Raw genomic sequence first — 17,298 nt, forward strand, 5'->3', positions numbered from 1 at the left:
CTAACCCTAACCTTAACCATACTGCTAACCCTAATGCCTAACCTTAACCATACTGCTTACCCTAATGCCTAACCCTTACCTTAACCATACTGCTAACCCTAATGCCTAACCCTAACCTTAACCATACTGCTAACCCTAATGCCTAACCCTTACCTTAAATAACCCTAACCTTAACCACACTGCTAACCCTAATGCCTAACCCTAACCTTAACCATACTGCTAACCCTAATGCCTAACCCTAACCTTAATGCCTAACCTTAACCATACTGCTAACCCTAATGCCTAAACCTAACCTTAACCATACTGCTAACCCTAATGCCTAACCCTAACCTTAACCACACTGCTAACCCTAATGCCTAACCTTAACCTTAACCATACTACTAACCCTAATGCCCAAACCTAACCTTAAATAACCCTAATGCCTAACCCTTACCTTAACCATACTGCTAACCCTAATGCCTAACCCTAACCTTAACCATACTGCTAACCCTAATGCCTAACCCTAACCTTAACCTTAACCATACTGCTAACCCTAATGCCTAACCCTAACCTTAACCACACTGCTAACCCTAATGCCTAACCCTAACCTTAACCATACTGCTAACCCTAATGCCTAACCCTAACCTTAACCACACTGCTAACCCTAATGCCTAACCCTAACCTTAAATAACCCTAACCTTAACCATACTGCTAACCCTAATGCCTAAACCTTACTTTAACCATACTGCTAACCCTATTGCCTAACCTTAACCATACTGCTAACCCTAATGCCTAACCCTAACCTTAACCATACTGCTAACCCTAATGCCTAACTCTAACCTTAACCATACTGCTAACCCTAATGCCTAACCCTAACCTTAACCATACTGCTAACCCTAATGCTAACCCTAACCTTAACCATACTGCTAACCCTGACCTTAACCACACTGCTAACCCTAATGCCTAACCCTAACCTTAACCATACTGCTAACCCTAACCCCTAACCCTAACCCTAACCATACTGCTAACCCTAATGTCTAACCCTAACCTTAACCATACTGCTAACCCTAATGCCTAACCCTAACCTTAACCATACTGCTAACCCTAATGCTAACCCTAACCTTAACCATACTGCTAACCCTAATGCCTAACCCTAACCTTAACCACACTGCTAACCCTAATGCCTAACCCTTACCTTAACCATACTGATAACCCTAATGCCTAACCATTACCTTAACCATACTGCTAACCCTAATGCCTAACCCTAACCATAACCACACTGCTAACCCTAATGCCTAACCCTAACCTTAACCATACTGCTAACCCTAATGCCCAAACCTAACCTTAAATAACCCTAATGCCTAACCCTTACCTTAACCATACTGCTAACCCTAATGCCTAACCCTAACCTTAACCATACTGCTAACCCTAATGCCTAACCCTAACCTTAACCATACTGCTTACCCTAATGCCTAACCCTTACCTTAACCATACTGTTAACCCTAATGCCTAACCCTAACCTTAACCATACTGCTAACCCTAATGCCTAACCCTTACCTTAAATAACCCTAACCTTATCCATACTACTAACCCTAATGCCTAACCCTAACCTTAACCATACTGCTAACCCTAATGCCTAACCCTAACCTTAACCATACTGCTAACCCTAACCAATACCTTAAACATACTGCTAACCCTAATGCCTAACCCTTACCTTAACCATACTGCTAACCCTAATGCCTAACCTTAACCATACTGCTAACCCTAATGCCTAACCCTAACCACACTGCTAACCCTAATGCCTAACCCTAACCTTAACCATACTGCTAACCCTAATGCCTAACCCTAACCTTAACCACACTGCTAACCCTAATGCCTAACCCTAACCTTAACCATACTGCTAACCCTAACCTTAACCACACTGCTAACCCTAATGCCTAACCCTAACCTTAACCATACTGCTAACCCTAATGCCTAACCCTAACCTTAACCTTAACCATACTGCTAACCCTAATGTCTAACCCTAACCTTAACCATACTGCTAACCCTAATGCCTAACCCTAACCTTAACCATACTGCTAACCCTAATGCTAACCCTAACCTTAACCATACTGCTAACCCTAATGCCTAACCCTAACCTTAACCACACTGCTAACCCTAATGCCTAACCCTTACCTTAACCATACTGATAACCCTAATGCCTAACCCTTACCTTAACCATACTGCTAACCCTAATTCCTAACCCTAACCTTAACCACACTGCTAACCCTAATGCCTAACCCTAACCCTAACCATACTGCTAACCCTAATGCTAACCCTAACCTGAACCACACTGCTAACCCTAATGCCTAACCCTAACCTTAACCATACTGCTAACCCTAACGCCTAACCCTAACCTTAACCATACTGCTAACCCTAATGCCTAACCTTAACCATACTGCTAACCCTAATGCCTAACCCTAACCTTAACCATACTGCTAACCCTAACCCTAACCTTAACCATACTGCTAACCCTAATGCCTAACCCTTACCTTAACCATACTGCTAACCCTAATGCCTAACCTTAACCATACTGCTAACCCTAATGCCTAACCTTAACCATACTGCTAACCCTAATGCCTAACCCTAACCACACTGCTAACCCTAATGCCTAACCCTTACCTTAACCATACTGCTAACCCTAATGCCTAACCCTAACCTTAACCACACTGCTAACCCTAATGCCTAACCCTAACCTTAACCATACTGCTAACCCTAACCTTAACCATACTGCTAACCCTAATGCCTAACCCTAACCTTAACCACACTGCTAACCCTAATGCCTAACCCTAACCTTAACCATACTGCTAACCCTAATGCCTAACCCTAACCTTAACCATACTGCTAACCCTAACCCTAACCATACTGCTAACCCTAATGCCTAACCTTAACCACACTGCTAACCCTAATGACTAACCCTAACCTTAACCATACTACTAACCCTAATGCCTAACCTTAACCATACTGCTAACCCTAATGCCTAACCCTAACCTTAACCATACTGCTAACCCTAATGCCTAACCCTAACCTTAACCATACTGCTAACCCTAACCTTAAACATACTGCTAACCCTAATGCCTAACCCTTACCTTAACCATACTGCTAACCCTAATGCCTAACCTTAACCGTACTGCTAACCCTAATGCCTAACCCTAACCACACTGCTAACCCTAATGCCTAACCCTAACCTTAACCATACTGCTAACCCTAATGCCTAACCCTAACCTTAACCACACTGCTAACCCTAATGCCTAACCCTAACCTTAACCATACTGCTAACCCTAATGCCTAACCTTAACCATACTGCTAACCCTAATGCCTAACCTTAACCATACTGCTAACCCTAATGCCTAACCCTAACCGTAACCACACTGCTAACCCTAATGCCTAACCCTAACCTTAACCATACTGCTAACCCTAATGCCTAACCCTAACCTTAACCACACTGCTAACCCTAATGCCTAACCCTAACCTTAAATAACCCTAACCTTAACCATACTGCTAACCCTAATGCCTAAACCTTACTTTAACCATACTGCTAACCCTAATGCCTAACCTTAACCATACTGCTAACCCTAATGCCTAACCCTAACCTTAACCATACTGCTAACCCTAATGCCTAACTCTAACCTTAACCATACTGCTAACCCTAATGTCTAACCCTAACCTTAACCATACTGCTAACCCTAATGCCTAACCCTAACCTTAACCATACTGCTAACCCTAATGCTAACCCTAACCTTAACCATACTGCTAACCCTAATGCCTAACCCTAACCTTAACCCTAATGCCTAACCCTTACCTTAACCATACTGATAACCCTAATGCCTAACCCTTACCTTAACCATACTGCTAACCCTAATTCCTAACCCTAACCTTAACCACACTGCTAACCCTAATGCCTAACCCTAACAACACTGCTAACCATACTGCTAACCCTAATGCTAACCCTAAGCTTACATTGTTGTGTTTTCATGAATTGAAAATGTCTGCAAAGCTGTCATCAAGGCAAAGAGGTGGCTACTTTGAAGAATATAAAATATATGTTGATTTGTTACATGATTCCATATGTGTTATTCATAGTTTTGATGTCTTCACTATTATTCTACAATGTAGAAAATAGTAAAAAACAAAGAAAAACCCTTGAATGAGTAGGAGTGTCCACACTTTTGACTGGTTCTGTATGCCTGAAAGCTATCAAAGGAACAGTAAGTAATTAGTTGTAATTACCTATTATTACACAGCATGTAAAACCACTGACAAACCCAACTTACATTTCGATGGACTGACAACATTCAGACATTCGTGTTACAGTCGACAATAAAAAGTCATCAGAAACAGACGTCTTCTCCCTTCAGACGATGACAACACTCTGACCTGAGTGGGCGGGTGCAGTGTCCAGACGATAACACTCTGACCTGAGTGGGCGGGTGCAGTGTCCAGATGATAACACTCTGACCTGAGTGGGCGGGTGCAGTGTCCAGATGATAACACTCTGACCTGAGTGGGCGGGTGCAGTGTCCAGATGATAACACTCTGACCTGAGTGGGCGGGTGCAGTGTCCAGATGATAACACTCTGACCTGAGTGGGCGGGTGCAGTGTCCAGATGACAACACTCTGACCTGAGTGGGCGGGTGCAGTGTCCAGATGATAACACTCTGACCTGAGTGGGCGGGTGCAGTGTCCAGATGACAACACTCTGACCTGAGTGGGCGGGTGCAGTGTCCAGATGATAACACTCTGACCTGAGTGGGCGGGTGCAGTGTCCTGATGATAACACTCTGACCTGAGTGGGCGGGTGCAGTGTCCTGATGATAACACTCTGACCTGAGTGGGCGGGTGCAGTGTCCTGATGATAACACTCTGACCTGAGTGGGCGGGTGCAGTGTCCAGATGCGCGTTTCCAAGCGCTCTGATTGGTTGGGAATGGCAGGGCTATGGTTGGTGAGGGATAATTTAGGTAGGCTGAGCAGCCACACGAACGGGACTTAAGGGAAACTGAAGGGACTGTGAGGGGACGTTAGGTAGGCTGAGCAGCCACACTAACGGGACTTAAGGGAAATTGAAGGGACTGTGAGGGGACGTTAGGTAGGCTGAGCAGCCAAACTAACGGGACTGAAGGGACTGGTAGGTAGAGAGGAGAGGAGCAGGACGGCCTTTATTACACACCCACTACCAAATATGGTGATGAGAGGAAGCCCAGTGGTAGAGGATAGAGCGAGATGGATTCTGGCCGACATTCTGCTCATTTCGATGAAACGTTTGATCTCAATACAGTTTTATTTTTCCATAACTAGAATCTGTAACAAATAGAGTGGACTACGTTGGTAGACTTTACCATTTGCCAAAGTTTGTTTACAAGGAGGGCAAGTTGAGTATTGAGTTGTTGCACACGCGCACTTCACACAGTAGGCGTTTCCTAACGAAAATATGCAAACAAATTGTAGAACGCACCAATAGGATCTCTCTTGCTCCTGCTTGGCTCTGCCCACTTCCTCGCTTGTTCTATCCACTAGGATTAATTTGCCTCCATTGGAAACGACAGGCTCTGGGCTATCATGGGTTAATTATAAAAAAATATTTGGCCACACAGTCTGTGAAGAGCATGAGGTGTGGTGGACGTTAGCCAGCTTGAATAAAGAATATACAAAGGACATTTGGGCTGGGGGCGGGGATAGGGGGTATCATATCACATTACAGAAGGATTAAGGGGCATATACACAGTTATCATTCTAACAGCTTTTTAATGAAATTTGGCCAAAATAATAATTTAATGAATTAAATAAAATTGTTTCAACTTATTTCTATCATAAGTAAAGAATCCAAGCAGTACATCTCTCCACAATAGTGTAACATCTTCATAAATGTGTTCCATTATAAACCTACTGATGTCTTCCCACAGATTCCTTACATGAATACAGGGCAAAAAAAGATGCAACACTGTTTCTGCCTGGTCATTACAAAAGGTACAATTTGAATGTATATATTTTTTAAACTTCATATAGTGGTTGGCAGGATATTATTTATGAACAATTTAAAAAGAAACTTCCTTCACTTTGTTAATAAGTAGGTATGTGTGTAGCAACATCCAAACTTTTTTCCAACAGATGTTATCAATGAAACCATTCCACCTGTACATAGCCCATCTGTAAATAGCCCATCCAATCTATCTCATCCCCATACCGTATTTATATATTTAACTTGCTGCTTTGCACCCCAGTATCTCTACTTACACATTCACATCTTCTGCACATTCTACCATTCCAGTGTTAAATCGCTACATTGTAATTACTTCGCCACTATGGCCTATTTATTGCCTTACCTCTCTTATCCTACCTCATTTGCACACACTGTATATAGATTTTTTTCTACTGTATTATTGATTGTATGTTTGTTTATTCCATGTGTAACTCTGTGTTGTTGTATGTGTCGAACTGCTTTGCTTTATTTTAGCCAGGTCGCAGTTGCAAATGAGAACTTGTTCTCAACTAGCCTACCTGGTTAAATAAAGGTGGGAAAAAAAAATTGTTTCACTAGATCTTTCTCAATATTATAAACAAACCAACATGAAGCACACGAACTCCGTAGTACAGAGTAGATCAATATGACGTTGCGAAATATTGCATTTTACCCACAGTGTTGTTACATTGGTGGGTAAAAACGAATGCTTCCTAACCGTTAACTTGTTGTCTGAAAATAACATATACGTTTTACTCAACAGCGTTACCCACTCCAGTCAGCAGACGGCGATGTGAAGGTTTAAGGTAACGCTGCTAGTGTGACGTATAATCTCGTGGACGGAACGCTTCTTTCAACAACAGCAACAGTCAGTCAGCCACCTCGATAGCTTGCTAGCCAAAATAGCCGAACAAATTAGACGTTTTCGCCTATATCAGACACTGTGTTTTAAACACACTTCTGTCGTCTTGTTCGTTATCCAATTTATTCGAATTTTTACGTTGTTATTAGTCAGCTAGCTGGCTTGTTAAGTTAGCACTAGCCTAGCTAGCTAGCATTCCCGACCATGAAAGAGGTCTGCTGGACGGAGAAAGAACTCGTAAAAGAGGAGGAGGCTGTTACAATACCAAAACAAGCAGAGTGTGAAGCTGTTACTGTGAAAGAAGAAGAGATAGACGTTACAGTGAAAGAAGAGGGAGACGCGTTCAGAATGAAAGAGGAGAAGGATGTTACAGTCAAAGAAGAGGAGGAAGAGGAGGATGTTACTGTTAAAGAAGAAGGGAGAGATGTTACGGTGAAAGAAGAGGAAGACCCGTTCAGAGTGAAAGAGGAAGAGGATGTTACTGTAAAAGAAGAGGAGGAAGAGAACGTTTTTGGAGTGAAAGAGGAGGGGGAGATGACTGTCACATCGAAAAAGGAGGAAGAAGAAGAGGAGGAAACTGGATATCTGGGGCCGGTTTCACAAAGGCATCTTAAGGCATCCAATGGTGCTAATGATGAATTTAGCCGTAAAATGGTTTTGAAAAGCCGTGCCCTGATTGACACTAGTAAGTACTGTCTTAAAAACAGAGTCACAAACTCTGCAGTTGTTGAACTGATGTGTGGTGTTAAAGGGGAAATCTGAAGTTGATACATCCATATTCAGACTATTTATTTATAACCATTGATTCTTGGAGAATATAACACATGCCTCATGAGCTTAGTTCAACTGTTGTACCCCATCAGAACCCCAAATAAGCTTTTTTTTAGTCCAATGTTTAGAAACAATGTAAACCAACACTGTATAGCCTCAAAACATAGTTAAAACTATAATGCTGATATCATGGATGGTCAGTCCTTGCCTCCATAGGTCTGTCTATGAATTTGAGAGTAGTTACATTTCTCCAGCCCCATCCATCATCTTATTACCAAAACAGTAGCAGAGTGACGCTTTGTTATTGGTTGAACTGCAGATTGATTGATTGATGGATGTGGTTTTTTAAAGGGACAACCTAGGATTTAAACAGCAACAAAATGCATGTCCAGAGACTTGGTTTGGTAAACAGCTGAGGGATGGGGGCTGGAGAAATATAACCACTCTCAAATTCATAGAGAAAGCTATTGTAGCAACCCTAACTCAACACCTAGCGACATCGTCAAGAAGTTCAGACATCTTGGCATAACAGTTATAAGGTGTTGGCTTGACAGTCGCTGGACCCAGGTTTGAGTTCAGATCAGGGCTACCCCCTGAATTCACTACACTATGAATACAAGGACTGGCTATCCATAAGGTCATAATTAGTTTTGTCCAGATTCCGAGGCTCTACAGTGTTTTTTTACAAACAGTGGGGTTATACAAGCTTATGTTTTGGTTTCTGATGGGGTAATACAGTTGAAACATTTGAGACATTTCTAAGTTAAATTCTTCAAGAATCAATAGCTATTATGGCTGACCCCATTTAGTCGTCTGGACGATTGTTCAGTCGAAAGGCTGTTGGTCGCCCAAGATTTTTTTCGTCGAACAGTCCAAAATACATACGTATGTATGTACAGTCACTGTGGTGACGACATCGTCGATGCACTTATTAATGAAGCCGTTGACTGATGTGGTAAACTCCTAAATGCCACCAGATGAATCCCGGAACATATTCCAGTCTGTGCTAGTGAAACAGTCCTGTAGCTTAGCATCCGCTTCATCTGACCATTTCCTTATTGAGCTGGTACCTTCCTGTTTTGACTTATAAGTGGGAATCAGGAGTATAGAGTTATGTTCATATTTTCCAAATGGAGGGTGAGGGAGAGCTTTGTATGTGTCTCTGTGAGTGGAGTAAAAGTGATCTGGTGTTTCTTTTCCCTCTAGTCCCCCCTGATCTTACCGGACTCTGCCCTTCTGTCCTGTTGATATATAGAAAAACCAGCTAGATGTATGTTATCCATGTCCTTGTTCAGCCACGACTCTGAGAAGCAGCTATGTTATATTAGTATATTACAGTTCTTAATGTCCCGTTGATAGGAGAGTCTCAAACGGACCTCGTCCAGTTTATTCTCCAGGGATTGCACATTCGCCAATAGAACTGAGGGTAGAGGTGATTTATTCACTCTAGTCTCATCAGGGTGCCAGCCTCTATAGCGCCTTCTTCGAGTTTCAGGGATTTGGGCCTGGTCCGGGAAAATCAATATGTCTTTCTCCTCTGACTCATGACTCATTGAAGTAGAAGTCCTCGTCCAAATCAAGGTTCGTGAAAATTGTTCTGATGTCTAGAAGCTCTTTTCGGTCATAAGAAACAATGGTGGAAACATTATGTACAAAAAAAGTTGTGATCAGCGTAAAGAAAATACACAAAATAGCACAATTGGTCAGGAGTCCATAAAACGTCTGCTTTCCATTCTTAATAACATTCTTAATAACATTAGCATGAATTAGCCTACGGGAATAAGATGGACAATATATTTTAATGGATGTGAGATAATTAACTCATAGCTTTGAAATCGTGACATTATGTACTTTCGAGGATAAAAGGCATGTTTCTTGACTGGTGTTTAGAGGGGGTTTCATGACTATTAGCTTAGCAACCACGTGACGCAGCATGGCAACGAGAACTCAATTGGTCGACAGTCTGTAAGACGGGCGTTAGATGTTTGGAACATTTTGAAACTTTCTGAAAAGTTTTTAATTTAAAACATTTTGGTTTACTAGCCTGTTAAATTTGGATCCCTTGACGCGTTTGTTTACTAGCCTGTTAAATTTGAATCCATTGACGCGTTTGTTTACTAGCCTGTTAAATCTGGATCCCTTGACGCGTTTGCTCTCAGTAAATCATGTGCTTGTGGATATTTCAATTCTTGCTCTTTGTTGCGATTGGCTTTATGAGCTGTGCTGGCTGGAATTATGTGGAGTACCAGCGTTAGCCTACGTTGCATCCATCATGCCGCCCAAAGTTAAAGAAGGGTTGGAGGAATGGAGAGAACAGTGTCTAACTATGACAGGTACGTGATCTTTTACATCAACAAAAATATGTCTACGAGCAATCGTTACAGCAACAGGAAAATAGCTTCAAGAGCCTTGTCCAAATACTGGTGGACTCAACTAACAAAAGAAGGGACGATCTGACCAGAGAGGTCCAAGACCATATTAAGAACAGTTGGCAGTTCTCCCAGGGAGAGGTGGATGTCCTGAAAGAGACTTGCAGCAAGATGGCAACAAACTGTAAGTCCCTGTGAGATGACATCATCACTGTCTGTGAATTATTATTGTTATTACAGATGACTGGGGAAACAGACTATCTAGAGCACGTGTCAATCCGGCCCGTGACACATTTCTATCCGACCCGCACAATTATTTGGGTTGTCAATTCAGTTTGGCCTGCTTCCATACCGCCCGCGATGCGCTGCACTACAAGTCCCAGCAAGCACTGCCAATGTGCTGCACGCCAAACGTCAGTGGATTGCCACAGACACACCCCTCTTCCCAGATCCACACACAGACCCAAACATGAGCCAGCCAGTGTGCTGTATCATAACACTAATGTTATCTACCAGACTGAAAGTTTAAACATGTTGTAGGCTTAAAACAATGAATAACCAAAAAACTGAAAACTAAACTATTTTATTTAACACATATTAAACCCCTTTTTTAGGCACCAAGCAACTTCTATATACTGTAGACTTCCATTAATTTATTAGACTGGTACCGGACTACCTTCAGACCAGTCTTGTCAGGTTTCTGGGCTTCCTAAAGCAAAACAATGTAGGTGATCATATTAGTGTTGGAGCCCAAACTGTTTGGACGCTACAAACGTTTGTTTTCCCCGTGAGAAGACTGATGTTTACAACACCGCTGTGGCTCTGCCACCTTTCGGTGAGGAAGGCTGATATCGGCAGCTGATTGAGATGCAGCCTCTATACAGACACAGATATCTGTGGCTCTGCCACCTTTCGGTAAAGAAGGCTGATATTGGCAGTGGATTGAGATGCAGCCTCTATACAGACACAGATATCTGTGGCTCTGCCACCTTTCGGTGAGGAAGGCTGATATCGGCAGCTGATTGAGATGCAGCCTCTATACAGATACAGATATCTGTGGCTCTGCCACCTTTCGGTGAGGAAGGCTGATATCGGCAGTGGATTGAGATGCAGCCTCTATACAGACACAGATATCTGTGGCTCTGCCACCTTTCGGTGAGGAAGGCTGATATCGGCAACTGATTGAGATGCAGCCTCTATACAGATACAGATATCTGTGGCTCTGCCACCTTTCGGTGAGGAAGGCTGATATCGGCAGTGGATTGAGATGCAGCCTCTATACAGACACAGATATCTGTAGCTTAGACACACAGATTCTGATGGTGATTTTAGTATTATACTAATTACGTTTCAGTGGGTGTGAACACATCGACTCTAGGGGGTTAACTTGTCTCCTCCCCCCTTCATCTACACTGATTTGGACTGGATTTAACAAGTGACATCAATAAGGATCATATCTTAAACCTGGATTCACCTGGTCAGTCTGTCATGGAAAGAGCAGCTGTTCATAATGTTTTGTACACTCAGTGTATATAGTCTTCTGTCCCTGTGAGTTCACATGTGGAACTGCATGAAATGTGTTTTAGTTTCCCATCATTTAGAAATGTGATCCCAATGTCCCACATTGTCCTCTTTATTAATAGAAAGACTCATATACAGTATAGCATCAGTTTACAACTAAAATGGACCAATCCTGGATCGCCCCCTGTATTATCAGCCACTGAAATAGGAGAGACCAAAACACCCCATGCAGCCCATGGCAACCTGATGACTCAGAGTCACGTCATAAACAAGTACAGCGGTCACCGTGAGGGAAAATAATTGCTGTTCACCATCTGGGACCATTCAACAGTCTAGATTTACCAGGTTATTACTGCTAAATAAACTGTTCACCATCTGGGACCATTCAACAGTCTAGATTTACCAGGTTATTACTTCTAAATATACTGTTCACCATCTGGGACCATTCAACAGTCTAGATTGACCAGGTTATTACTTCTAAATAAACTGTTCACCATCTGGGACCATTCAACAGTCTAGATTTACCAGGTTATTACTTCTAAATAAACTGTTCACCATCTGGGACCATTCAACAGTCTAGATTTACCAGGTTATTACTTCTAAATAAACTGTTCACCATCTGGGACCATTCAACAGTCTAGATTTACCAGGTTATTACTGCTAAATAAACTGTTCACCATCTGGGACCATTCAACAGTCTAGATTTACCAGGTTATTACTGCTAAATAAATTGTTTACCATCTGGGACCATTCAACAGTCTAGATTTACCAGGTTATTACTTCTAAATAAATTGTTTACCATCTGGGACCATTCAACAGTCTAGATTTACCAGGTTATTACTTCTAAATAAACTGTACACCATCTGGGACTATTCAACAGTCTAGATTTACCAGGTTATTACTTCTAAATAAACTGTTCACCATCTGGGACCATTCAGCAGTCTAGATTGACCGGGTTATTACTTCTAAATAACTTTTCTGGGGGGTTCTCATAGGCTTACAATTGTTGTTTTGATTATTTCTTGAGTTGCTAAGATATTTGTTTTTTTACTGGTTGAAGTTGAAGTGTTTTTTATGTAGAAAGCAGCTGATTTGCGACGATGGCACAAACATTATATGAAGCAGGAGATTCAAGCGAGCCTTGCATTCCAGTCCACTCATAAGCGTCCTGGAAATGGAGACTATTTTTGCTGTCGGCCTTTGAGAACTCCCCTGAGGTTTCCCCCACGGTGGGGAATTAGTGAATAGACACAGAGGTTAATGTGAGTTTCCTTCAGTAGCATCCTGATCTTGCTCTGATTATGTGTGGTAATATGCAGAATAACATTGTGAAAAACTAAAATCTTCGCTCACCACTTTTGCTCATTGCAGATATACTACATCCATAACTAGTGGTTTCTGTATTAGCAGGGAGGAGTTTCTGCAAGATATTGCATGTGCATCTCCCCTCTTGTGGCAATTGTAGCACAGAAATGGGACTATATTCTAGCCTAGAGTCATCAACTTTACTACTAAAGTGAAAAAAACAAGACAAAATATGACTGTTGTTGATCACTGACTGACATATTAAGACAATTGTCAAATTAAGTTTATAAAAGCATTTAAATATTCATTACAGATGTACATTGTTGTACAACATCATGGGCATCACCTTTTAGCTCATATAAACAGTGTGTTTCTGCTGTTGTGGGTCTTTAACCATCTGTCTGACTTTGTTGTTCACACAGGAGAGAGACATGACTATCGTGGATCCTCTGGGGAGCCTCAACTACATCATGAAGCTGACGAGTCAGAGAAGAGCCTCTCCACATCAGAACTCCTCAAGAAACACCAGCGGAAACCCACAGGGAAGAAGTCTCACCCCTGCTCTGACTGTGGGAAGAGTTACTCAAGATCAGATTCACTTAAAGTACACCAGAGAATTCACACAGGCGATACAGCTCACTGCTCTGACTGTGGGAAGAGATTCACCTCTTCAGCAGACCTAAAAAGACATGAGAGAATCCATACAGGAGAGAAACCTTATAGCTGTGATCAATGTGGGAAGAGATTTACTCTCTCAAGCTGCCTGAAGATACATCAGAGAACACACACTGGAGAGAAACCTTATAGCTGTGATCAATGTGAGAAGAGATTTGTTACATCTAGCCGTCTGACTATACACCAGAGAACACACACAGGAGAGAAACCGTATAGCTGTGATCAATGTGGGAAAGGTTTTAATGTTCGAAGCGGCCTGAAAACACACCAGACAACACACACAGGGGAGAAACCTTTTAGCTGCTCCGACTGTGGGAAGACCTTTTCAAAATTATATACATTACAGTTACACCAGACAATTCACACTGGGGAGAAACTTTATAGCTGTAATCAATGTAGGAAGAGTTTTAATCACTCAAGCTTGCTGAAGGTACATCAGAGAACACACACAGGAGAGAAATCTTTTATAGCTGTGATCAATGTGGGAAGAGATGTGTTACATCTAGAAGTCTGACTATACACCAGCGGACACACGAGAGAACCCTTGTCGTCGCTGTAATCAATGTGGGAAGAGTTTTACTCAGCCAAACATCCTGATATCACACCAGAGAACACACACAGGAGAGACACCTCCTAGCTGTGAACGATGTGGAAAGAGATACGCTGGTAAAATACATATATGAGGGAGTTGTTTCATGATATCATTACGATAATGTCACAGTGTAGAATGTTTTTAACATTGTAGTAGGAGTATTTTAATGATGTCACAATGTAGAATGTTTTTAACATTGTAGTAGGAGTATTTTAATGATGTCACAATGTAGAACTCTAAACATTTGCCCCCTGTTCTATTGATTTCAGCGTGATATGGATATTAGCCTCATCAGGGGAAAAATTAAGGATCTGAAATGAAAGATGACTATTTATGTGATTAACAAAAAGTGTTGCGTTACACTTACCACGTTGGCGACCCACTTGAATCAAAATGCAACACTTCAAAATGTAGCTAGCTATTTTCTACAAAGTGTCCTCTGAACAGTGATGTACACATTATTCCCATATTCTGTGTGGTGTTTGAGCTGTTAGTTTTAACAGGACGTGAAACTACAAGTAATATGTTTACTGTTGTGTTTGTGTAGATAGTACATTTTATGTTTAGGTTTTCAATATATCACAAACTGCTTCTGCATATTGGTTATTGATTTGGACACGTTAAAACTGTGTTTTGACATTGGGCTCCTCCCACCTAGCAAAATGTTGTTGAAAAGAAGACTGCCCTGACATCCAATCTACGTTGTTGATTTTTAAAGTTTAAAGTGGTATTTTTTCAACATTTACATTTTTTATTATTCCATGCCTCAACATTAAGTGAATTACTGCCGATACATATTAAAAGGGGTGTACATTCTGTTTTGATATTTCATCATATTTACATTTCATGTAACATTTTAGTAATCATAATTATTTATGCAACCAACTGACAATTTTTTGGTTCAATTAAATTGTTTTATTAACAATGAAACAAGCTTATATTTCTGGTTGGATATTACATCCTATTCTTACTATTTTAATCAATGTCATTTCCTTAGAATGCTCACTAGTCTTTCAGTTTTTGTTATTGATGAGTTTTTATCCTCTTGTGTTTGTTGTGTAGTAAATATGTTGTGTAGTTTTTATCGTTCGTATTAGTTTTCCTCCTGTGAAGCAGAGCATTGCGTTGCATCCAGGTCTGAAATGTGCTTTATAAATAAAGCTTGATTTGATTTGAACATATTGTAAAACACATGAACCTAACCACCGACCAATCAACAGACTCTATCAAAACCAATGAACAAATATGTGCAAAAGCAATACAAATCTTGGTCCGTCTCAATATATATTCAGTCCTTTATTACACTGAAATCCTTTATTCTGTGGTCAGTAAACCATTTTTGTGTTGATTTTGAAGTGTGCTTTGGATCATTGTCCTGCTGGAAGATCCAACCACGGCCCAGTTTATACTTCCTACCAGAGGCAGTCAGGTTTTGATTTCATATCTGCTGGTTCATGATGGAGTCCATGATAATATGTATCATGACAAGTTGTCCAGGGCCTTTGGAAGAAAAACAGACCAACAACATCAAAAATCCACCACCGTACTTCACAGTGGGGATGAGGTACTTTTCTGCATGGATATCTTTCTGTCTACGCCAAACCCACCTCTGGTGTTTGTCTCCAAAAAGCTCTATGTTGGTCTCATCTGTACATAGAACCCAGTCCCATTGAAATTCTATGTTGGTCTCATCTGTACATAGAACCCAGTCCCATTGAAATTCTATGTTGGTCTCATCTGAACATAGAACCCAGTCCCATTGAAAGTTCCAGTATTGTTTGGCAAACTGTAGGCGCTTGAGGTTTTTGTTTGATGACAGCAAAGGCTTTTTTTTTATGGCAACCCTCCCATACAATTTTTTGGTTATGTAGGTGGCATCTGATTGTAGTTTTGGAGACTTTCTGACCCTAAGACCCAGCTAACGTCTGCAATTCTCCAGCTGTGATCCTTGGAGATGTTTTGGGCCACTCGAACCATCCTCCTCACTGTCCATGGAGTTAATATAGACACACATCCTCTTTCCGGCCCATTGTTAACATCTTCAGTTGCTTTAAACGTCTTAATTATTGCCCTTATTGTGGAAATGGGAATTTTTCAACCGTTGAGCTATGGGAACTTGTCCTGTGTGTCACCTCATATTTATACCCCAGTGAAACAGGAAGTCATGGCTTACCACCGAAGGGTTCCTAGTCAATTTAAAACATAAAATGTGAATTTGAATATACATCAGTTAGATTTTACTCAAGCATTTCTAGGGGTGCCAATAATTGTGGCACACATGTTTCGTAGAAAAATATTTCACATGTATTTTTTTCCCCAATCATTTTACTTCGATTAAAGGTTCAATTTGTGTGAATATTTTTGAGTGAAACACCAAGAGGATAAACAGCAAATACATTGTTTTCACAGCCTGTTTTTGCTCTTATTTACCAAGAGTGCCAATATTAGTGGAGGGCACTGTAGATGTGTAATAATGATGTTGAATATTAATAATAAACTACATTCATCAATCTGACTCCATTACCATGTGAATGCTATGGGGCCCATAACAGAATCCAGTGTATATAGCCATGGTTGTGAGCCTATCGTCACCACTCAGAATACTATAAGATGCAAGTGTCTAGGTTTACCATTATGCAATTATTAAAAGGCTTGAGGAACAAGGAGCTAATATCTTGCAATTGATGTCTTAGCATTAAATGATTGAGTTAACCTTAGCTCAGAGATGCACAGTTAGAGACAGAGCATATATGCTGTGAGAGATGTTAGAGACAGAGCATATATGCTGTGAGAGATGTTAGAGACCGAGCATATATGCTGTGAGAGATGTTAGAGACCGAGCATATATGCTGTGAGAGATGTCAGAGACCGAGCATATATGCTGTGAGAGATGTTAGAGACCGAGCATATATGCTGTGAGAGATGTTAGAGACCGAGCATATATGCTGTGAGAGATGTTAGAGACCGAGCATATATGCTGTGAGAGATGTTAGAGACCGAGCATATATGCTGTGAGAGATGTTAGAGACCGAGCATATATGCTGTGAGAGATGTTAGAGACCGAGCATATATGCTGTGAGAGATGTTAGAGACCGAGCATATATGCTGTGAGAGATGTTAGAGACAGAGCATATATGCTGTGAGAGATGTTAGAGACCGAGCATATATGCTGTGAGAGATGTTAGAGACCGAGCATATATGCTGTGAGAGATGTTAGAGACCGAGC

At 41.2% G+C, this 17,298-nt stretch overlaps 1 protein-coding gene across 1 annotated transcript; it reads left to right on the forward strand.

Moving 5' to 3' along the window:
* The first annotated feature begins 6,801 nt into the window (after positions 1-6,801).
* On the forward strand, positions 6,802-16,582 carry LOC139547041 (zinc finger protein 214-like). The gene is made up of 2 exons (XM_071356100.1): positions 6,802-7,524; positions 13,228-16,582. Exons 1-2 carry the CDS (start codon positions 7,044-7,046, stop codon positions 13,992-13,994), a joined length of 1,248 nt encoding a protein of 415 aa, XP_071212201.1. The 5' UTR covers positions 6,802-7,043; the 3' UTR covers positions 13,995-16,582.
* Positions 16,583-17,298: the final 716 nt, after the last annotated feature.

Source organism: Salvelinus alpinus, chromosome 2, assembly GCF_045679555.1.
Source record: "Salvelinus alpinus chromosome 2, SLU_Salpinus.1, whole genome shotgun sequence".
Classification (NCBI taxonomy): Eukaryota; Metazoa; Chordata; class Actinopteri; order Salmoniformes; family Salmonidae; genus Salvelinus; species Salvelinus alpinus.